Source organism: Salvelinus fontinalis, chromosome 3 (genome assembly GCF_029448725.1).
Source record: "Salvelinus fontinalis isolate EN_2023a chromosome 3, ASM2944872v1, whole genome shotgun sequence".
In the NCBI taxonomy this organism is placed as follows: domain Eukaryota; kingdom Metazoa; phylum Chordata; class Actinopteri; order Salmoniformes; family Salmonidae; genus Salvelinus; species Salvelinus fontinalis.
The window spans coordinates 33,978,958-34,003,324 of NC_074667.1; the positions used below are offsets into that span (position 1 = coordinate 33,978,958).

The 24,367-nt window shown below is 42.9% G+C and overlaps 1 protein-coding gene across 2 annotated transcripts; it reads left to right on the forward strand.

Moving 5' to 3' along the window:
• Positions 1-362: 362 nt before the first annotated feature.
• On the forward strand, positions 363-23,984 carry LOC129845037 (RNA-binding protein Musashi homolog 1-like). 2 transcript variants are annotated; one of them, XM_055913111.1, is made up of 14 exons: positions 363-504; positions 996-1,036; positions 1,853-1,934; positions 2,086-2,170; positions 10,748-10,789; positions 11,426-11,518; positions 17,211-17,259; positions 18,303-18,385; positions 18,492-18,609; positions 19,293-19,373; positions 19,974-20,030; positions 20,786-20,842; positions 20,965-21,119; positions 21,458-23,984. In XM_055913111.1, exons 1-14 carry the CDS (start codon positions 443-445, stop codon positions 21,497-21,499), a joined length of 1,047 nt encoding a protein of 348 aa, XP_055769086.1. In that variant the 5' UTR covers positions 363-442; the 3' UTR covers positions 21,500-23,984. The 2 variants fall into 2 exon arrangements, with proteins under 2 accessions (XP_055769086.1, XP_055769088.1); XM_055913113.1 differs by lacking the exons at positions 363-504; positions 996-1,036; positions 1,853-1,934 and adding an exon at positions 8,953-8,987.
• Positions 23,985-24,367: the final 383 nt, after the last annotated feature.

Consider the following 24,367-nt stretch of genomic DNA (forward strand, 5'->3'; position numbering starts at 1 on the left):
AATATACCTTCCATGCTCCGCTGTAGGCTATTCACCATACTCTCAGAATTAGGTATTGAATGTACTTTATAATTACTTAATTATAAGGAAAGGCAGGGACCTTATTTTACTAGGCCTACGCTGTCTACTAATAATTTATTCCCATAGAATAGACTTCCACAAAACGTCCGCTATGCACATCATAGTCCTAAAGCGGGGAAACGCTACAAGAGAGCGCCAAGAAGACGGTGTAGTGAGGGGCGGGAGTACCGGAAAAGCGAGGGAGAGGCGGGGCTTGCTTTTCTCTGTGTGTGTGTGTGTGTGTGTATGTGTGTGTGTGTTCGTGCGTGCGCGCACCGCGCTCTCTCGCCCCTCCTCCTCTAGACAAACCACCCCCCTCAGCCACTGAGTCTGCAACTCTCACTGCCTTTCCTCACCTCACAGTCGGGAACAGAGGAACGGAATGGATACAGAAGGGAGCCAAAGCAGCCTGTCCTCCGTGGACAACTCCCCCCACGACCCCTGGTAAAGCTCCCACACCGTATCACCTGCGTCTCGGCCGTACTTGCTTCCATATGCGAGATAACCGTGGAGTTTGGTTTGTGTGGAGCCCACCCGAGCGCGGAGACAAAAGACAAGCATGCTTGTTCTGATGGGCTCTACCTCTCCAATGCGGTCCGCTCAACCGTGTATTACTGCCGCTCAACCGCGCAGGATCTATCTCTTGTTTATTTCTGCTATTTTCTTTTGAGTAAGCAGATGGCTACGATTGCAACAACTTTTCCTTTCCATTTGGAGAGCACTGGCTGGTTTCAGTATCTTCTCGTAGGAATTATAACGGCCCGATTTGACCACTCGTGCCTTCACAACATGGCCGATTTTCTTTTTACTTTATTTATGTTATTTTGTAGGCCTATATATATCTATTAATTGTAGTTTGCTTTTAATCTCCGATGCCTGTTTTACGGGAATATGTTGTTCTACACCACTTACTCTCGCCTCTATCTCCCATTCAGCAAAATGTTCATCGGGGGTCTCAGTTGGCAGACAACACAAGGTGAGCTGTCCCGCGAGCGACTTTTCAAAGTCCCTGGATGCAAATATAATACCTAGATAGATGTATAGTGTCATTGTTACTCGCTTATATACAATTTATACAGTCATTAATCCCATTGTTTACTATGTGAAGCTTCCGGAAGTTTGTTAAAAAAGACAGTTGATAGTTTAGGCTATATGCTGCCGAAATCAAAGCTTTCATTCAACGAGGATCAGTAGGCCTAGCCTACGCATGATTTAGACTGTAGGCTGAAACAGAGAGCCTAGACAATATGCGATTAACGTTCTAAATTAGTATAAAATCATTTAGCTTTATTTTGAAATCATTGTATGTTATTTGGGGGGTCTGTTACCCGATGTAACAACTTTTTTTATTTTGATATTTGATTGAAGCAGAACTTCGTTGCTTTTGCAATTCTTGGGGTGTTTTTTTGTGTGTGATATCGTGGTGTTGAGCTTGTTACAGCGTTAATAACGCCATTCGTTCAAAATAATATCGTTTGTCTAAAACTCAGTGTTGCCTAAAGGTTGATTTAAAATTGTAGGCTATATTCATCTTATTTGTATACCCTAAGTTATCACAATTGTAAAGTAAACATTGTCGTATCATCATATTATAGCCATGGACTATCAACCTAGGCAGAGTTTAATCTCCCCTTATCCTGTTTTCAATGAAAGACGTCGCGATAGACGAACAACATCGCGGTCTTGCTCATTTGCGTTGCCTGTTTTCGTTTATCGAAATAAGTTATTATAGTATACACTCAAAGGACATTTCGTCTTTGGAAAACTGTTTGACCATATATTTTTTTTATAGAGGGATTGAATGAATACTTCTGTAAATTCGGCGAGGTGAAGGAGTGTATGGTGATGCGAGATCCCGTTACGAAGAGGTCGAGGTAAGGAGGCGTGCGCGCCCCAGCATCTCTATCATAGGCGCGCACTCATGGGTTTATTTCCTTTAAAAAGAACATGATTTTGTGGTCAGAGGTTGAGTTTTGTTGTGTCGGACTGTTATTATAATTCAATGCATTGTGTTTTTTCCCCCAGGGGATTCGGGTTTGTGACATACATAGACCAGGCTGGTGTGGATAAAGTTTTGGCACAAAACAGACATGAGCTGGATTCTAAAACAGTAAGTTTATGCTTGCACCTAAATGCACAAGCAACATCATTGCATATGAAGAAATTGTTCACATGCTATATATAATAGTCCTAAATAATTTTGTAATGCCATACATCTATATCATTGTCTATATTTGAAATGGATGCAGGTTTTCTTGGTAAGTTTTTTTCTTCTGCCATGTTATGCCATAATGTTATACACCTTGTGATGTATGAAAAGGTTGGCCCTGGAAAGTTTAGGAGAGTCTATGGGCGCCTCCCTCTCCTCCCCTCCCACCAAATCCTGGTTTAGGGTGCGTGACATGAAAGCGTTCTTTCTTGCTGTTCATCGCCATGATTACCTGGGGACCGAGACGGGGAGGAAGAGGCCTGGGCTCTCTCTCACACCAAAGAGAAAGAAGAGTGAAAAAACGTTAGGGCTGTGAAACATATTAAAGAAGTTGAGTTGTGCGCTTGTAGAAACATTAAATTACGTTTTAAGGGGGTCATCTAAGGTAAGGAACTGTTTAGATTAAGTTAATTCAACAACAAAAAAGTTCAGCCTGAAGATTGGTGTCAACTAGTCCCTGAGTTCGGTCCCGGCACTGAATAACTTAAGAAGAAAAAAAAGAAAAACGTATAATTGGAATGTTGATTTGAATGGTAAAGTCATTCTAATTCAATGCATAACACTATAGTCTCTGAAGCATACCGGTGATGCTACATAGACTAACATAATCGTTGATGAAGCTTACAGCATACAGCTTTGTCAGCCGTGTGGGTGTGTCTCCATCCCCCAACCCCCTCAATACACACTCTCAGACATGCACACACAGTACTGTTATACACACACTGCCTGGCCCTAAAGGGACAACATTTGACAGTGAAAGGTGAGAGCGAGTGGGGGAGGATGTAGCATGGAAAGGCTAGTTTGGTTACACGAAGCAGGTCTGTTGCCCTGGGTGAAATCAGTCACAGGGGATATTATGGTGACTCCACAGCCTTGTGGGACTTATGTCTCCATAACAACTCTCTTCTAGCGTTTGAAGATGAATGCAGAATGTACTGCCACCAACAATGCAAAGTCAACCCATGGACAATAGCATCTACGGCGATAACTTAAATAATGGCAGTGATTGTAGTACGTTATTTTACAGGTCCATAATTATATAGAATTGGACTTGAGTTTTTCAGTTACAATTAGTCTCTTAAATGTGGTTCCCATTTTATGATCTAATAAAACCCTGAGGGGGATGTTTCAGAAAGGAGCAAATGCACTGATGTTACAGCTACAATCTGGATTCTAGAGTAATTGTATGTTTGTATGTTTGTGAAGACAGTGAGTTTGATTCATACAACTAAACCACTACTCCAAATGTATCACCTGTTCAAGACAGATACAGATACCATTTAGTTGAATATCCTATAAATAGATTGCACCATTTATATTTTCTTGTATACTTGACCAAGGTGGCAATGTGTTTTTGTGTAACACTTTTTACACTTCAGAGCTGGTTTGAAATCAGGAGAAGTAGGGTGTCATGGCAATATATCTGTGGATCCTAGTTACAGTAGGTATTGTCAGAAGTCTGATTCTTGAATATCTTATGAGGTAGGTGAGCTTTGAGGACCTGGCCTCCACTCTGTCGATGTGTGTGTAAAGGTGTGATGGTCAATAAGTGTGTTAATGTGTCTGTATGATGCAGAGTATAATGTTTGAGAATGAGCGGGGCGTCTGATGCTAGGCTGTAGGTGGGAGGGGGGAGGCCACGCCTCTGGAATCACAGCATGGGACATCCTGAAACAAGGTTTTTGTGGCCATGTAAAGGGTTGAATGGACAACTAGGCAGGGACATCGTTTTTGAAAAATACCGTTGTTTTTTGATAGATTACAATATTTTGCTGCAGCTCACAGTGTTATGTTTGGTGTGCTCAAATGGTCCAGTGTGCTGCTTTTTTTTTAAGTATTGGAAAAGCATAACATATAGTAAGTCAATTGATACATTGTGTAATGTATCTGTGTAATTGGATGAAAAAGGGACTCCATTTCATTGTTCCCAAATCCCTTTCTATCTCACTTTTTTCTCTTAATTTTTTTTTTCATTTCTCAATGACTCTCACAGACTATTCACATCTTTCAGCCTGTCCCCTTGTACCGTCTCTTCTCCTTTTTTCATTAACCTTTACCTTTCCAACAGTCTCCCTCCAAACCGTTTCTCCCTCTCTCTCCCTTGTCGGTGGCTATTGTTTGACCAGCATGAGATGAGAAGGAGAGTGAAATTCCTTTCTGGAATTAATTTCATGCTCACCCCATGGAGGGTGAGAAAGAAACGGAGAGAGAGAGAAAGGACGAGGTAAATGAGAGGTTTTGGCAGTAGGAATTTGGGGCAAGTGTAAGCACTCTGAAAAGCGGTGACAAAATGCTTGACACAGTAAAACCAAAGAGCTGGGGACAAACAGAAGAGTGGTGCTTTATTTTGACCAACTACATGATTATGAAAGTCTATGTTACTGTTTGTACTGTGGATGGAAAATATAGCACTGTCTTATCATATATAAGGCCAGGATGTGTGCGGATAAAACATATTTGATTAAATTATGCAGGGATGCCAAGGGAAGATTTGCGTGAGCATTTGAGTTACTCGCCCATATCTCAAGTTAGGCCTTTGACCCTCAGAAGCCAACATCTAGACAACTTTCATGTTATTGACAATGAAAGTATTGACCAATGTAATGCTTTTTTATGAGCGATGCAGATTGGTAATGTTGTTTGAGCATGAAGACAGAGTTCTACTTGTTTGGCTGCTTCAGAGACCTTCACCACATGGCAGCAGTGTGATGTAGTGAATATGGCAGCAGTGTGATGTAGTGAATATGGCAGCAGTGTGATGTAGTGCTTCGTCTGGTCTAGAACAATCCGGGGTCGTGTTCATTAGGGCACGCAGCGGAAAATGTTTTTACATATTTTGCAATGGAACATTTGTATTTCTTATTGGAATAGTCCAGGTAGTCCCTCACCGTCTCAGTCAGTTTTCTTCCATTTGGTTCCTAATGAACACGGCCCTGGTTCCATTTTGACTATGCAAAACAATTCTAGTCTATTACTAATAGACTTTATCGCATCAAATCAGCGTCACTAGTACAAAGTGAGTTTGGATTGAATGGATTTCCTATCCACGTTGTCACATTCCAAGCCTACACAAATGATTTAGAATGTATCATATTTTTTGTTCTAGCCCAACATAGCCAATTCTACCAATCAGCTGATTGGGTATGTTAGTGTTGCTGCATTGAATATACCTCGCGAAGAGTGTGAGAAAGATCTTTGGTTACACTTATTATTTTGTTTGAAGGTCTAGTCATAAACTGCTCATGAACGTTATTACATGTACATAGTTAACCATTGCATTAGATTAATACATAATAATGTTGGTTATGCTTGAGGCAGATTACTGGCCTGTGTAATATTGCTTTATACATACATGTATTTACTTATTTTCATACATAAAGTACCAGTCAAAAGTTTGGACACGTCTACTCATTCAAGGGTTTTTCTTTATTTTTACTATTTTCTATGTTGTAGAATAATAGTGAAGACATCAAAACTGCGAAATAACACATATGGAATCGTGTAGTAACCAAAAGTAACCAAATATTTTTTTGCTTTTAGTTTCTTCAAAGTAGCCACCCATTGCCTTGATGACAGCTTTGTACACTCTTGGCATTCTCTCAACCAGCTTCACCTGGAATGCTTTTTTAACAGTCTTGAAGAAATTCCCACATATGCTGAGCACTTGTTGACTGCTTCTCCATCACTCTGTGATCCAACTCATCCAAAACCATCTCAATTGGGTTGAAGTTGGGTGATTGTGGAGGCCAGGTCATCTGATGCAGCACTCCATCAATCGCCTTCTTGGTTGAATAGCCCTTACACAGCCTGGAGGTGTGTTGGGTCATTGTCCTGTTGAAAAACAAATGATAGTCACACTAAACGCAAACCAGATGGTATGGCGTATCACTGCAGAATGTTGTGGTAGCCATGCTGCTTAAGTGTGCCTTGAATTCTGAATAAATCACAGACAGTGTCACCAGCAAAGCACCACCACACCTACTCCTCCATGTTTCACGGTGGGAACCACACATGCGGAGATCATCCGGTCACCTACTCTACTCTGCATCTCACAAAGACACGGCGGTTGGAACCAAAATTTGAACTCATCAGACCAAAGGACAGATTTCCACCGGTCTAATGTCCATTGTTTGTATTTCTTGGTCCAAGCAAGTCTCTTCTTATTATTGTTATCCTTTAGTAGTGGTTTCTTTACAGCAATTTGACCATGAAGGCCTGATTCACGCAGTCTCCTCTGAACAGTTGATGTTGAGATGTGTCTGTTACTTGAACTCCTGTGAAGCATTTATTTGGGCTGCAATTTCTGAGGCTGGTAACTCTAATAAACTTATCCTCTGCAGCAGAGGTAACTCCGGTTCTTCCTTTCCTGTGGTGGTCTTCATGAGAGCAAGTTTCATCATAGCGCTTGATGGTTTTTGCGACTGCACTTGAAGGAACTTTCAAAGTTCCTGAAATGTTACATATTGACTGACCTTCATGTCTTAAAGTAATGATGGACTGTTGTTTCTCTTTGCTTATTTGAGCTGTTCTTGCCATAATATGGACTTGGTCTTTTACCAAATTGGGCTCTCTCCCTTGTATATCACCCCTACCTTGTCACAACACAATTGATTGGCTTAAACACATTAAGAAGGAAAGAAATTCCACAAATTAACTTTTAACAAGGCACACCTGTTAATTTAAATGCATGCCAGGTGATTACCTCATGAAGCTGGTTGAGAGAATGCCAAGAGTGTGCAAAGCTGTCCTCAAGGCAAAGGGTGGCTACTTTGAAGAATCTGAAATATAAACCAATTGTTTGGTTTCTACATGATTCCACTTGTGTTATTTCATAGTTCTGATGTTTTCACTATTATTCTACAATGTAGAAAATAGTAAAAAGAAAAGAAAAACCCTTGAGTAGGTGTGTCCAAACTTTTGTCTGGTACTGTACATGAATAGGCAGTTTACTGATAATTAGCAATTATAGAGAGTTTAGTGAAACCACAGGCCTTGTTAACAGTGCTAGGCCCTGTTAAAGTTAGTTAGCAGCAATGCTAAATGGCTCACCGAGAATATTAAAAAGAAATCACAACAGAAAACTCATCACCAGACTCAGAGCAAGAATAGAGATTTAGTACGTCGACAAAACCCACACTTCGCAACGATTCAAATCTGATCATTGAATTTGACTGTTTGTCTGTTCACGGACTGAATATTGATTGGACTCCGTATGGGTTGGGAATCAGGTTAGCATTAGCAGTTAGCGCTGTCCCAGGTCATGGCTCTATGGAGATTAGCTCTCTGGTGCTGACAGGGGCAGAGGAGACAAGAGGGGGATGGAGGAGAAGATGGACGGGAAATGCAAGAGAGAGTCCCAACCCTGGTCTGTACAGGTGTAGGATCTTAATTTGAGCCAGTTTGCTACAGCAGGAAAATAATCCTGCAGACACAGAAAATCTGGCATTATGTTAATTCTAATTAATGGACATTTTGGTAGGGGTTGATACATTTTTCGTACGAGAAAATAAACTATTTCTAAACCTCAAATACACTACAAGTTTTACATTTCCTGCATTGCAGCAGGAAGGTTCCTCTTCAACAGGGTGATCAAATTAAGAAACCATTAGTATGGATCTCAAAGGCACCTAATCGGATTGAAGGAAACAAACTGGATTGCGATTCCGAAGTATAGCCTCATCCCTGAGTGTGTACCTGCCCTCCTGAAGGAAGTGATAAGTCGCACACACGTACGTGCACACACACATTGGTTGTCCTAGCCAAGACTTTGTGTAGAGTAGGGGGCCTCATTAGTGGACTTCGTTAACTAATTACTCTGCAATTGTTCAGCTGTGCAGATTGACCCCAATGGCCCAGACCCAAATCAAATTGCCGTCCACAAAGTGACATGCTAGCCTAGCTACCTTCCAAACTTCTTAGTACGGTTGTTTCTAAACAGGTGTATTTTATAAATTTTTGAATTAGGATAGGATAGAATAGCATACTTTTGTTAACTATTTGTGTACGTTTGTGTTTTCCTGGCCACATTATTTTTATTGAGTGAATGTGTTAGTAAAATCAGTGCATATTGTGCGTGTGTGTGTTTTATGTGTTTAACCGCACGATGAGGGTGTGTGACTGGGGAGTAGTTGGCCGAGCCCCTGTTCCTCTGCGGGTCCATCTGTTTTGTCCCCTTTTGTCCTGTTAATTAATGAAATCAGAGGGGCTGCCCGCTGGGCCAGGACTCCCTGCTCACAAATGGGCGGCCCACTTTCTCATGTGGAGTTTTTGTTTTAAAATGAATAGCCACTCTCTCTCTCCTCTCTCACTCTGTCTTTCCCTGTCTCCCTCGGTCTAGGCCTAGCTCCTTCTCTCTTTGCTTCTTTTTCGCCCTCTCCTTCACTTCATCAAACTCCTCTCTTTGATTTAGTTACATCTTCACTATGTCTTTATTTAGTTCATTCTTCCTTTCTTGCTCATTCAATCTCTTCCCCCATCCCCTTTCCTTAAAAACCGCACATACACACAAGGAAAATACATTTAAAAAACGAAAGAAACCAAAAGTGTAGCCTGACAGAAGTGCTGTGAGAGTATAATGTGAATTTTGTAAGATTACAATTTTTGGGGTTTTCTGCGTTGCGACGTGTTGACGACCATGTGCTAATGATGATTTGTAATGCCTTCACTTTGCTTGTTTGTTTCAGTTTTAAACATGTCTGGATGGGTTTGGCAGTTTGAGGTGACTATCGGATGTAGTCTAGTCTTGTTTTAACATAAACAACTAAACCAATAGGCTCTGGCTTGAAGGGATCCTTCTCTGCTCTCTAAAACCCATCAGGGTTGTATGTCACAAAGCAGGATGAACAAGTCAGCCGGCTAACATTTATAAACACTCCATTATAACGGTATTAATATCAGTTATTATGAAGCAAGAACGTTGAATATGAGTTATTAAAAGTCAGTTATTACCTTATGCCATTTTAAGTCGTTCTTCGCGATCAAGGACATGCAGAGTTGTTTCTGAATATTTCTGAACGTTAGCTGGCTCATTGCTCCTGTTTTGTGGAATACGCCCATTTGGGCTAAAGTAAAAGAGTAGCATGCTGAGTCTTCTATAGAGACCATAGTGTAGGCCTACGTTCACTGTACTATCTATACCTGTGCTCTTCTTTATTGGACTACCGTCTGTTCTAAGTGCTGTAGATCTGTACCCCGTCGTTACTTTATAATGTGATGATACTAAACAGCATGGCATGATGTAGCCTATAGCACTCTACTGTAGTAGTCAATACTTTGTCCAAAATAGACTTAGTTAGGGGTGTTGGTCCTTGGCTCTTTGTTGTATTCTTCTATCTTTGTGACAAACATGCTTTGTTTTACTGATTTCTGAGCAGTAGAGGGGACATGAGCGTGCTTGACAGGAATATTTTGAAAATAAAATGCCACTTAACTATTGGGATGCTCGGGCTCTTGTTTGACCCAATCAGTGTCATTGTAGACATATGTATTGGGTGACAAGGATGAGATAATCAGTTGAGTTCATGGTTTCGTCCCAGCATTTGGAGTAAACAAGAGACAGAATTTGAAAGGTGCCGGGTGCTTAACAATCGAGCTGTTGTGCCACTCTGTAGTCACCTTCCTTCGTCAACTCTGAAGCCAGCTGGAGAGGACAGCCCTCCTCTCCGTCCAACACCGTGGGGTGAGGAGGAGTCTCTTCCGTCTCACTCAAACAGCAGCCATTGCTGCTCCTCAGCTTGTCACCATAATATATAATAAATAATATATGTCATTTAGCAGATGCTTTTTTCCAAAGCGACTTACAGTACAGTGAGTACATAGATTTTAGTATACAGTATGTAACCCCAGCAGGAATCAAACCCACAACCCTGGCGTTGCTTGAGCCATGCTCATACCAACTGAGCCTCCAAGACCGCGGACCATGATTTGACTAGAAAGACACGTGAGAAACCTGAGCCTTTATGCAAATCCTCCATGGCTTACAATGCTGTGCACAGAAGCTTTTTCTCTCCATTCAGAATTACAGCGCCTGTGAATATCAGTGTCGACATGAGTCTATTCATTGATGTACTGTATGAATTTAAAGTGTTGTTGTGTTGCAATTATACAGAGGTATGCTAGCCTGGTCCCAAATCTGTTTACGCTGTCTTTCCAACTCATATAGCCTGACCATAGGACTTGGCAAGACAGAACAAACAGATCTGGGACCAGGCTAGTGGGATGTAGTCTGCCACTGCATTGGAGAAAGTAATATGTCTCCAGTGTATCACAGGTTTGGGGGCTGTCATAGAAATGGAATGTAATTCCTCTCAGATACCGGAAAAGTTTGTATCCTTAAAGTTTGTGGTCCGTTGCCTTGAACTGTGAGTCACCATTACTTGTGAGTGGTAGTATGGTCTCCAAATGTTTTTGTCCACCAGTATCTAACTCTCTCTGTCTCTGTCTCTCTCTCACTCTCTGTCTCCCCCCCTCTCTCTCCAGATTGATCCCAAGGTGGCATTTCCTCGTAGAGCCCAACCCAAGGTGAGTTCTCATCCTTAATGGGGTTTACCCCTGGAGGCCAAGGCACCAGATTTAGGGCAACAAGGGTAGCAATCCCCCTCAGCCCACCCTCAGCCGACTTCTATGCGCCCCCCCCCCACCCCTATACATAAGAAGGGGGGGGGGGGGGCTCTGCCAGTCTAAAGACACACATACATACGCACACAGTCTTAATGTTAAGTCTTTCTGCAGAGTCCATTTTGTATTTGCATTGAAATAAATTGTCTTATTGCTGTACTATGTGGTTCCGAGTGGCTGGCAACCCCCTCCCTAGCTCCCTAGTGGTGCAGGGGTCTAAGGCACTGCATCGCAGTGCTAGAGGTGTCACTACAGACCCGGGTTCGATCCTGGGCTGTATTACAACTGGCCGTGATCGGGTGTCCCATAGGGCGCCGCACAATTGGCCCAGGGTAGGGGAGGGTTTGGCCGGGGGGGCTTTACAAGTAGGCCGTCATTGTAAATAATAATTTGTTCTTAACTGACTTGCCTAGTAAAATAAAGGTTAAATAAAAAATAATATATATATTTGTACTGCTTTACAGTACTATCGTAAGTCATCTAGCCTTTTCAATGTGTTGTGTGTTAATGATAGTGTGTACTCTTCCTCTGTGTTGTTAGTTGGTGACCAGGACAAAGAAGATCTTTGTGGGAGGCCTCTCAGTGAACACAACCATCGAAGACGTCAAGCAGTACTTTGACCAGTTTGGAAAGGTAAATGATGCACTGTGTTCAGACACGTTTGTTGACATGATGTTGCTGCAAATGGCATTACATGTACTCTATATCTCGAATCAGAAGCTGTTCTCCGTTTTGCCAAGATCAACTTCAGACAAAGTTTCTCTAAGTGCCCTCTGTTTTTTCATTCAATGTCCCCTCATGTTTTCTCAGCCTATTTGTCTCCCTGTTTCTCTCTCTCTCTTTTCTCTTTCTGTTTCTCTCATTCCACATTTGGGTAAGAGACACGGTAAGCGTGGCTAATTTCAGAGAAGAGTTGAAAGGGGTGAATGAGAAGAGGGAAAGAGGGCGGGAACACAACAGCATTAGTTCTAATCGATATTAGCATTTCTGTCTTCCATTTTGCTCCCGTTGCTGTTGTTTGAGTTGCTTCGTCTGTTCCATTTTTCTTCAAGCCAGTTAAGCCTATTTAAATGAAATGCAGTGAAAGGCAAACGCATGCTGGGATGACAGAGGGATGGCTTAAAAGAGAGAAAGAGGGAAGGGGGAGAAAGCGGGGTGAAGAGAGTGAAGAGGCACCTCCTGGAGAGAGAGAGAGGTGTACTCGGAAGGGAAGTGTTTTCAAACTGCAGGAGAGAAGAGGAATGCATGAGAATGAGAAGAACCAACTCGTAGAACTGCGAAGGGGGGAAATGTGGTGGCGGAAGAAAAAGTATTGTAACGGTATGAAGATCTGAACTGACCCCCCAAAAAGTTGACAAACTGTCTGGAATCAATGGGAAGAGGAAAATAGGGGGGTTTTTTTCTTCAAGGAAGAGAACAAGTGAAGAAGTTTGACCTAGAAGAGAGATGTAGTTAGGGAGGGAAGACATTGGCGAAGGGGAGGAGGAGGAGGGGGGGTCTCTAATTCTGAACTAATCTAATGCAACAGCTGCTCTTGCCACAAGATCCCCCCGCACACACACAACCAACCTCAGTTCGTTCCCCCCCATCCCAAAATACGCTCTTATCCACTGCATCCCTCTCAGCCCGTTGCCTTGGTGACCTGCTTTTAACCTTTGTCCCTTGGTAATTTAGCAATCTACGTCAACAACAAAAAAATATATAATGTGTGTGAGGCTTATACACATAAACACAAATGCACATACTGGTCGGGCAGTCACACAGGTCTAACATTCACCGACTTAAAATAGTGTGTCCTGACTGTCTTGAGCAGCAGTGGACAGAGAACGTTCTAGAAAGACAGAATCACCGTCCCCTTAATGGGGCTTGATGATGTCACTTTGAGGGCGGAGAGAGGAAGAAACCGTTGGGTGTAAGAGGAGAGGAAAAGGGTTAGAGGAAAGAGTTCTGATGGAGGCTTGGATCTTGTGAAGTATCAACCCCCACATAGGAGATGCTTGGGCCAAATTATATCATTGCAGATTTCCACATTGCGCTTCCAGCATTTGATTTCCACAAGGGAGTGTCTTGGAGAGAGTTTGTCACTTGATTTAGAAATGGGCAGTCTCGTGAAATCATCTGGCACACGCACACACACACACAAACACACACACACAGAACTGACGATTTCTTACCATTTTGTTTTGTTCACTTCAAAATCAGATTAGCATTCTGTGAGCATTTGGGCTTAAATGGGCATCAATGTCAGTCTAGTGCAAAGCGAAAGCCTTTTTTTCTTTGGTGTGATTGACCAACCGGATGTAACCGTACACGGGTTCCTCAAATGAGCTGATCCCACCACTCACCGGCGGCCATGTTTGTCTGGGAAGCAGGTCAGAATCCCACAGAGACAAGTCTCGATTTACGCCCCCGCCGTGCCCGGCCGGAGGTCCGCTGTGCTCCCCGGCACTCTATCCCGACGTTCCCACTATCCTTTTCCCAGCCTTGCTCTCCCAAACAGTACTGGGAAGCCATTGGATAACACTCTGCCTCAAAGTACAGTGTAAAAACACAGCAGTGGTGCTTCACTTCGAAGAGTCAACAAACTATAGGCCTATCTTCATCCTTCCAAAATGGATGAAAGAGGGATGGGGAGGGAGGGGAGAGATAGAGGGGTGGATAGGACAGAAAGGAACAAGTTGGGCTCCAGTCAGCCATGTGAGTTGGCGATTAGAGGGCTTCACTGGACACTTTGTCTGCCGGCCTGTTTGGAGAGATGGGTGGAGAGAGGGAGGGAAGGAGAGGGAAGGAAAGAGAGGGAAGGAAGAGTTAAACAGGTGAGAGAGGAAGACGGTTGAGGTAAATTAGACACTGGCTGTGTTTGGGTGTTTGAACTGAGGGATTGAAGCCCACATGTTCATTGCAAATAGGTCACGGTTTGTACTGTCTCGTAGCCAACGTAGCAGCAAACAGTGAACAGAGTTTTCTTCACTGGATGTTTACAAAGGGCTGCAAAATATTATTGGTTTGTCCAGTTTCTTTGGAATTGGCGGTAAGAGAACATTCCCGGATACAGAACATTCTGCGTGGAAAAAGTTGTCTGTCTGTACATTTCCAGGAGCTCTCTGAAACCATTCCCAGAAAGGTCTTTGACTAAAAATGTTCTCAGAATGTTCCTGAAAACCTCCTTGTCAATTATCCGAAATGAGAATGTTATGTGACATGCTGTAAAGGTGCTGGGCAGTGAGTGTGAGCCGTGCTGAGGTAAATACAAGACGCTATATTTCAGCCAGATTGTATTACACTTCTCTGGACACAGTGGACAACAGGTTGTTTCCCCATTGATTTTGTCGAGGAGGCTCTGTAACAGTAGGTCTAACACTTCCCACTAGGCACACACTGGTTGAATCAATGTTGTTTCCACATCATGTCAATTCAATTATGTTGAACCAACGTGGAATAGACGTTGAATTGACGTTTGTGCCCAGTAGTTTTTGTTTTTAGCACTGAAGACAATAAAGCTTACAAACTTCAAGATGTTAGCTAGCAAGTGAATTAGAATAAATCACAGTTAGCCATCCTCACTGAATACGGCTAAAGGTGACTGTTTTGTGTTCACACCTTCATGTGTCAGCCTAATACTAACGAATGGTTAGCGTCTAGAATAAATAGCGCTAATGCTAACTGGAGCCTACTTGCCTACTTGACCATGTAACACAACACTTATGATAACATGTCTCTGGTGCTGCAGCTGTCCACTTACTCTCCCTGTCCCGACTTTGCTGTGTCATTGGCTTTGGAGGACCGGAAGGGTGAAGAGTGGGAGGGGGGAGATAAAAACTGAATGAAGGACAGAGGGTAGACTGGGGGGTGGGGGGGGGGGGTGTGTGTGAGAGAGAGAGCGAGAGAGAGATCATAGCTCTGTTGAACTAACTGGTCTCCAACCCTGACCTTTTCTATATCCCATGAACACACGCAGTGACACACACACTCACTAGCACAGCTTGTGTAAACTTTGTTTATTAGATCATTCAAATAAACTAAATATATTGCAGTGGTGGAAAAAGTACCCAATTGTCATACTTGAGTAAAAGTAAGGATAACTTAACAGAAAATGAAAAGTAAAAGTGAAAGTCACCCAGTAAAACCCTACTTGAGTAAAAGTCTAAAAGTATTTGGTTTTAAATATAATTAAGTATCAATAGTAAATGTAATTGCTAAAATATACTTAAGTATCAAAAGTAAAAGTATAAATAATTTCAAATTCCTTATATTAAGCAAACCAGACGACACCATTTTCTTGTTTTTACTTTATTTACGGCTAGCCAGAGGCTCACTCCAGCACTCTCACTGTTTCGTGAGTCTGCCAGATCAGAGGCAGTAGGGAAGACCAGGGATGTTCTCTTGATAAGAGTGTGAATTTGACCATTTTCCTGTCCTGCTAAGCATTCAAAATGTAACAAGTACTTATGGGTGTCAGTGAAAATAGAAACAGTAAAGTAAAGTACAGATACCTCCAAAAGCTACCTAAGTAGTACTTTCAAGTATTTTTACTTAAGTACTTTAGTTATATGTACTGCTTTCATTATGACACCAAATAGATGATCTCAAAGGTTAAACATCAAACTGGAGTCCAGAGCTTTCCTCCACTCACATTTCACCCTGTGTTAAGTTTCATTACGCTGATAGGTAATGAAAATAGGAATGCAGTCATGCTGTGTGTCTTAAGCGATGGTTATACTGATGATGTCTCTCACTGGCAAAACATGGAGTAGTTTCACAGTTCCTCTATTAGAGGAGTTTGTGCTAACTTTCTTACCAGCGAAGGAGAGTAAAGAGGGGATGGGGTCAGCATGAATAGGGCTGCAGGGAGAAGAGTGGGAGAAAAAGAAAAAAAACGGAGGGAAAGGAAGAATGAAAGGGGTGCGTGTTGACAAAGCCCCCACTTCTCTTTGTTCTCTCTCTCTCCCTGCCTGTCCTTCTGTCTGTCTTTCTGTCCATCCAACCCTCACTCTCTCTCTCCCCCAAACTCTTTTATCCTTTTCACCCTCGACCCACTCTTTCGTATGCACCAATCCCCCTCCCATCCTTATTCTGTCCTGAACTATCTCTCGCCTCCTCTCTTTTCTGCGTCGCCACGCAAAATTCATTTTCTCTCCCTCTAGTAAGCCCTTTTTCAACTTTGTCCCTCTCTCTCAATTCCCCCTTTCACCCTTTCTCTCTCTCTCTTTCTCACACAGATCTTTCTCTCTGTAATTCTATTCATAGTGAGAGTAGTGAGAGGAGGGTAAATTCTCCTAATTGAAATTATTTACAGGGTCTCCATGGGAATAGTAAACTTTGTGGAGAGGAGAACAAAGAGCTAGAGAACAGGACACAAAAGCTTACCCCCCCACCAAACATACACTGAGTGCACAAAACATTAGGAACACCTGCTCTTTCCATGACATAGACTGACCAGGTGAATCCAGGTGAAAGCTACGACCCCTTATTTATGTCACTTGTTAAATCTACTTCAATCAGTGTAGATGAAGGGGAGGAGACATGTTAAAGACTGATTTTTAAGCCTTGAGGCAATTGAGACATGGATTGTGTACGTGTGACGTTCAGGGGGTGAATGGCCAAGACAAAATATTTAAGTGCCTTTGAACGGGGTATGGTAGTAGGTGCCAGGCTCACCGGTTTGAGTCAAGAACTGCAACGCTGCTGTTTTTTTTACGCCTCACAGTTCCCGTGTGTATCAAGAATGGTCCACCACCCTAAGGACATTCAGCCAACTTGATATGGCATTGGAGTCAACATGGGCCAGCATCCCTATGGAGCGCTTTCCACACCTTGTGGAGTCCATGCCCCAACGAATTGAGGCTGTTCTGAGGGCAAAAGGGGGTGCAACTCAATATTAGGAAGGTGTTCCTCATGTTTTGTACACTCAGTGTATATATATATTACTCTCACTCTCTCTATGTATATATATATATATTTATATAGAGATTGCAAGAGAGAGAGAGAATATTCCTTCCTAGAACTTGGGGAGTGAGACACTGTTTAACTTTACAGAGAAAGAACGACTGCCTCTTCTTTCTCCCCTTTTCTCTCCCACGCTCTTTTTCCTCTCCCCTGTACCCCCTTCTTTCTCTCCTCCTCCTTTGTCACCTGTCACCCCCCTCGTTCCCTTCCTCTTTCTCCATCTGTTAGCCCCCTCTCCTCTCTTGCTCCAAAGCACAGGACCTGAAGGAGGGACAATGAAGCCCCATGCTGTGTAATGGCCTGTGTGTTTGTGTTTGTCCAAGCTCATCTCTCTCTGTCTCTCTCTCTACCTCTCTCTCTCTATCTCTCTCTCTCATAGGTCGATGACGCCATGCTCATGTTCGACAAAACCACCAACAGACACAGAGGTATTGCCACGAAACACCAGCCGACTCACACACACACACACACACACATACACACACAAACAAACAAAATTCATTGTGATAATCTTCTCTCAGATCAGTTGGCAGACCATACTGGCTGGTTTGTTGGTGCAAAAGTAAACCTCTTGCATTGTGACGGTATTGAAGAGCCTGATCCTTGGTTCAGCCATGCATGGAATGGCAACATAGCACACATTGATTTGTAGTGTAAATAATGTTATGCGGGAAACAAATAACACACACATTAACACACATTATCAGACTCTCACACATTGTTTAGATAAACACACACTCAGTATTTTAATGTGCGGGAGCTGTACTGGGATGAGCTGGTTAGGCCATAGTTGTTGGAACCATGCTGGAAAGGACCATGTGGGGAAAAACGTATCTGAGCCAACGGAGTACAGTTCGGGTCGGCCCTATAGTGTGAATCAGTCAGGGAGGAACAAGTAAAGGAAGGCGAGAAGGGTTAATTGGTCAGCTCGTTTAATCGGGGCTCAGGCTAAAACCTTAGCTAATACTCTACCCCATCCCCCTTTACCACGACGACAGATTGACAGTTAGGGCACGCAAACCCGGCTAAATCCCCTCACAGCCTCTTGAGGTGTGGGGGAGGGAAGGGAGAAGGAACATGTAATGGAGTAGGGAGAGAAAGGGGGAGAGACCAGGTGAGTCTCAATACTTTGATGGAGTCTCTGCTACCTTTATGTTCTGTCATCTGAAAGGGATTGAATAGATGAAAGCAATTTTTTTTTAATAATATGATTTGAGGGAGAGAAGGATGGGGGAAAGAAGTGTACAGGATATGAGGATAGGAAAGAGGACAAAGTGACTATTAAACATGGGCTGTGTCCCAATCATTCGTTTCTTTCCTCGCCTCCTTCCCTCATCTCCTTTTCTTCCTTGGTGACACCTAACCTGGAAGAACTGGACATGTGAAGTCATGATTGCATTCAGTTTAATAGAAAATGGAAACAAATGGCCATAGTGGAAGGTAAAGCAGTCTGTGTTCCTGTGTCCCTCAGGTTTCGGCTTTGTGACCTTTGAGAATGAAGACATGGTGGAGAAAGTGTGTGAGATCCATTTCCACGAAATCAACAACAAAATGGTATGTAGGCAGGCAATGTGTGTATTTGCGAATGTGTGCGTCAGTGTTGATAGTGAGGAGTGTGTCTATGTGCAGAATATTTCAAACCATTTGCATTCCACTCCAGGTGGAGTGCAAGAAAGCCCAGCCCAAGGAAGTGATGTCACCGACGGGTACGGCTCGAGGTCGTGCCAGGGTGATGCCCTACGGCATGGACGCCTTCATGCTGGGGATCGGCATGCTGGGTAAGAACAATAACACTGTCATTTAGCTCCCTCTAAACACTCTGGAACCATAATAAAGCTTCTCAGAGTAAGGGTGCTGATCTAGGATCAGTTTTGCCTTTTTAACAATTAATATTTAATTGTATTTACTTTGCCACCATGGCCTATTTATTGCCTTTACCTCCCTTATCTCACCTCATTTGCTCACATTGTATATAGACTTATTTTTCTACTGTATTATTGACTGTATGTTGTGTATATGTGTCGAACTGCTTTGCTTTATCTTGGCCAGGTCGCAGTTGTAAATGAGAACTTGTTGAGAACTCAATGAGAACTCAAATCAAATCAAATTTTGCCTACCTGGTTAAATAAAGGTGGGGGAAAAATATATATATATGATCTACAGTATATAACAGGGGTGACCTACTCAGAGACGCTCTATGAATTCTTGGCCAGAACTGGAGAGCAGGGCTAAAGAGATGGGAGGAGATGTAGAGGGGGATGTGTTCCAGTGGGATTCAAGTAGGCTATGGCCTGCGGTGAAGTCATAGTATCTTGCTCCACCTACAGGTCAGTCATGGCAACAGCATGGTACTGAGTTATGGTGCTAGTTGCTACATGAGATCTAATATGAATGCAATAGCATCATCTCCTTCAACCGTGTTCAGCCGTATCCTGATGGGTATTTATTTGTCTCTTCACAGGCTACCCAGGCTTCCAAGCAGCTACGTACGCTAGCCGTGGCTACCCTAGCATCGCGCCTGGATACACCTACCAGTTCCCTGGTATATGAGCATCGCTCCCTCTGTCACACTTGTTTATGTAGAGTATGAGTTAAAGACGTACAGACGACTTGAGTCTGTTAATTATCCAAAGAACTGGCTAGGTCTGACAACAGAAACAATGCATTGGCCTAGTGATCATGTCAGATACATACTGATGTTAGTTTTACGTTAGGTGCCAAACACACAGACATGCCTACACTTTGTACTCCATGTATAAACGCATATGGCAGAGTCTGGCTGCTTGTAGAGTTCAGAGAGTTGTATTTTGGTTTTGACGTCCTCCTCCTCCTCTCCCCAGTCCTTTTCTCTACTTCCCCTCTCATGGAAGAAATCATCTCTGCTGCACTTTTATCTCCCCGTTTTCTCTTTCTTCGACTCTGACCTCACTGCGCCTCCTTTCTCTCCTTTCCCCCTACCACCCTTCTCCCCTGTAGTCTCTCATACCCATTCTAAATTGCTTGCTTGTGTGTGCACATGTTTGTGTGTGTGTGTGTGTGTGTGTGTGTGTGTGTGTGTGTGTGTGTGTGTGTGTGTGTGAGTCGATTAGCACGTGGATGGTGTTGGTATTAAAAAAGCGCTCTCTTGACATTTCTGTTCTAGAATTCCATTTAGAGAGGACCACCCTTCTGACATCATCCCACCCCTCTGAGCTCACAGGTCAGTCACTCCTCTAAGATCTACCGGTAGCTCACAATCTCTGTCTTTACAAGGCAACATCGCCAACCTGTGGCGGAATGGCGTAATGGCCCTCCTTTTTCCAATCTAGAAGGGTTCAAACCTAACTTTGATTAAAAAAAAAAAAATTGATGAATCATTGTTACGCTTGGATATTTTGGGCACGGTTTCACCATCTTTAAAACTGTAAACTACTGGCCTCCCGAGTGGCGCAACAGTCTAAGGCACTGCATCGCCGTGCTAGAGGTGTCACTACAGCCCCGGGTTCGATCCCGGGCTGTATCACAACCGGCCGTGAACGGGAGTCCAATAGGGTGGCGTGCAATTGGCCCAGTGTTGTACGGGTTAGGGGAGGGTCTGGTCGTGGGTGTCTTACTTGGCTCACCGTGCTCTAGCGACTCCTTGTGGCAGTCCGGGCGCCTGCAGGCTGACCGTGGCCGTCAGGTGAACGGTGTTTCCTCCGACACATTGGTGCTTCCGGCTTAAGCGGGCGTGTGTTAAAATGCACGGTTAGGCAGGTTATTTTTCGGAAGACGCATGACTTGACCTTAACCTCCCAAGCCCGTTGGGGAGTTGCAGCGATGAGTCGAGATTGAAATTGGGCAGAAGAAACGGGAATCTACCTGGCAATGAAATGTTTTCCGAACTTAATTTACACACTGCCAAACACTGTTTTGTAAGGCAACGTACTGGTATAGGTAAAAGAATACATCTGAAATTGTCCCTCTGTCCCTCAGCCATTCCACTGTCAGCATACGGACCAATGGCAGCAGCAGCAGCAGCGGCTATGAGAGGTAGATAATTCTCCTTCGTCGTTCTGCCTGTCAGTTGTCTATGTGTATGTGATTGACTGATTGACTGTCTCTCTCTCTCTCAACTCTCTCGCTCTGTCTTTCTCCATCTCTCTCGCTCTCAGGTTCCACCCAGTCACGTAACGCAGGCTACCTGGGCACCAGCAGCCCTGGGCCAATGGCTGACCTGTATGCGGCAGCCAGTCAGGACTCAGCACTGAGCAGCTATCTCAGCGCAGCCAGTCCCGGCCCCAACTCAGGATTCGGCCACGGTCTTGGGGTACGTCACTATCATGTTTCACAACTGAAATTTGAGTAGTCTCTCCCAGGTTTAGTCTGTTGTCTTGCTTTTGGTGCCTAATGAATATGACCCATGGTTGGAATATCGTGAAGAGGGATATAAGAGGTAGCTAAAGGAGCCCGCTAGGTGGCATGTGGCATGTATCTGATGCTAGGGGAAACCAGGGATTTGCTTACCAGTTTTTAATATGGAAGTGTAAATTGTATAATGACAAATCAATAAAATGTTGGCAATTTTGTAAACCATATCCTTTCTTCATTTCAAACTATCTACCAGCTGCTCTGTCTATAATAGTCCGTGTGTCTTTCTTTTCCCAGGGTCCTCTTATCGCTACTGCCTTCACCAACGGTTACCACTGAGCAGATTTAGCAAATCACCGGGCACGGGAGGAGGTCCCTTCTGCTGACGAGCCAATCAAACTGCTGTGTGCCTACCCATGGCACAATCCGATTGGCGGCCACAGTTCAAACCCCGTACCCCCTGGCTCCCCCTGACTCCACCCACTGACTGAAGATCTTTTATTTTTTTAACTTCTGTATCCTGTTTTCCTGTACTAACAGCACTCCCTCTTCTCAATCCCTTGTTTCTCCTATCCTTTACCTTCACCTAGGTTTATTTAATTAGATTCCAATGCTGTTTCTTTTTTTAAATATTGCTCTGGCAGAAAAGTAAGTGAGAAAATAACGTTTGTGGGTTACGCTCAAGGCAAACACAGATTCTGTCATATGTTTTGCTTTATATTTGAGGATTTCTTTATTTAATCGCAATGTTTTGATGTGTTGTCTGTTCCGTTGACCTCCCTTTAATGTGTTACCGAGGTGAGATGGAGGAGGAGAGAGGATTAGAGAGAGATGAACTGGTGTGTGGGATGGTGTCTCCTTGTCAAAAGGGGTACCTAACCCATTTAAACAGAGGAAGAACAAAGAAATGATGTCACAGAAAACATGAAAAGAAAACTAAAATGTATATTTTGATAGTTTTTAAAACAAAACATTTGTAATATTGTTATTAATATTGAACGCAATGATAATAATAATGATGATAATCGGTTAGATATTTTCTTCCGTAATTGGTTTTGAAAGGAATGTTTTATTTTCTTCCTGTAAAATATTGTATATAGATTTTGAGGGGAGGGTGGTGTAGGGGAGGAGGGAGGTTGGTGTAGGGGAGGAGGGAGGGGATGTTGAACTTTGATCAGCAGGCGGGGTTACTATTAATCGTTTGGCGCCAATTTAACTGGAAGTCTGCTTAACTACTACAACAAACGTGTTGTACAGTGGCAGGTAATTTTCTATTTGAAAGTGGCAATCCCCTCAGCATTTGTTTGGTGTTTAGGCCAACAACATGCATTAGCAGGGTTGAAGACTAGATGATATTTGTAAATAAGACGAAATGATAACACCCTTTTCATTAGAAATTGGTATCAAAAAGAGAACATGCTTGAATTCTCACACAGTTGGGTCCTTTTCCCTTTCCTTTCATTTAGTTTCTTACTGTGAACATGCCAGTAACTGATTTCTATTGAATTGGACCCCTTAAAGGCAGACTCTTACCAAGTGACAAAACCATAGAAATATTGTTACTTGAATGGGGGTTCCTGTTCTAGTCATTTTATTTCTATGGACATGACATCCATGTATCCCTGCGAGATAAGGAAAAACTGAAGTGAGGCCCTGAGGATTTTTAATTGGCTCTGGTGAGGGTGCATGGTCGGGGTTAAGGGGGATTGGGTGGGATTTAATATAACTTTTTTGGGGGGAAAGTATATATATTTTTGCTCTATTTTCCTTCATTATGTTTTATTTTGTTTCTTGTTTCTTTCTTGCTGTTCTATGTACGGTCATACGGACCGTAGAAACAAATGAAGGACATATTTAACAAAGCAATTGACTCTTTAAAAAACGGTTACATCATGGTTGTATTTGTCCTCTGATGACCTTAGAAGGTGATTGTGTCATTATGTGTGACGGTGTGTTTGTTTGTGTGTGATGTGTGCGCGCACAATAGTGAGCTGACGTATGGAATTAGCTAGATTCAAAAGTTGACATGACATGCATTTTTTGACTGCCATTTTGGTACTGAAATGTTTGGCTGGTTCCATTTTGGTCTAACACCACGAATCCTATGTGTCCTTTCAGATCTAGGGACTAGGGGCTAGGTAAACTGAAATGGAACGCAGCCTCTGTCCCAGTCAGTACAGAAAAGAGGTATACACAGACCAGTAGCTGGAATGGAGGAGGAGACAGAGTGGAATTGTCCCCTTTCTTTTGACAGATATTTCAATGAAAATCAAATGAATTTTGTTGATGTTCCACAAAGTCTTCCACTAAACATGAACAAGAATCTCCCATGTTATACTGGGTAGTACTGCCCTTTTCGAACTGGCTGGGGCACTACACAAAACTACTGCTGGACACGAACACTGTAACTTTTTAACTTTCAAAAAGCAATACGTTATTTTTTATTTTAGGAATATTAATACTGCTATTAATGGCAATAGGAGTATGGATAATTCCATGGCATTAAGACTTTTTTTCAGAACAAAAAGGAAATTATATTTTTCTCTTGTCCGATTTCGTTCCCGGTGCACAATAATGATTCAGTGATTTTTAAGATGCTGGTGTTTTTTGTTTGTTTATGTTGATGCTTTCTTCAGGGTCGGAAAAGGGGCAAGGCCTTGGTTGTTGAAGCTCCAACTTCAAGGTCTTGACCAACACTGTAACTAAACTTTTATTTGGACTGTTCCCCACCCGCTTTATCTTATTGTATTTCTTTTTTTCTGTCTTTTTTTTCTCCTCTGGAAATGTCCATTTTAAAATTCCTAATAAATTATTTTAAAGCATTCCACTGAGATTGTGGTTCTGTTTTTTTTTTTTACTTCTACAATTTCTTAGGCCCAGCGGAAATCGAATTAATGTAATACAAAAATCCCAATTAAAATCAGTCTGTTTAAGCGCTTGAGATATCTGGGCTGCGTCTCAATCCACCACATCCTCCGTTATAGCCCTTCCGCATCTGTGGTCAAAGCTGGAAGAGCTAGAGCAGTGTTTGTCAGACCATGAGACATCCTGAAAATTGGCTTTCTCACAAAACGTCTATAGCGTCCGAACGGTTTGGCCTACCACTATTGAAAGATGAGACACTCAAACACGATGGCATTCTCCATTTTGCTTTACAAGCCTCACAAGACTCTTCTGATGGTCCCCGGTACCATTTAAAAAATAATT

Bases quoted from the DNA above. Each gene is read 5' to 3' on its own strand.
- LOC129845037 (XM_055913111.1), top strand. From the start codon at position 443: ATGGATACAGAAGGGAGCCAAAGCAGCCTGTCCTCCGTGGACAACTCC. The intron at 505-995 runs GTAAAGCTCCCA...TCTCCCATTCAG, and splicing joins AACTCCCCCCACGACCCCTG to CAAAATGTTCATCGGGGGTC. The intron at 2,171-10,747 runs GTAAGTTTATGC...CTCTCTCTCCAG, and splicing joins ATGAGCTGGATTCTAAAACA to ATTGATCCCAAGGTGGCATT.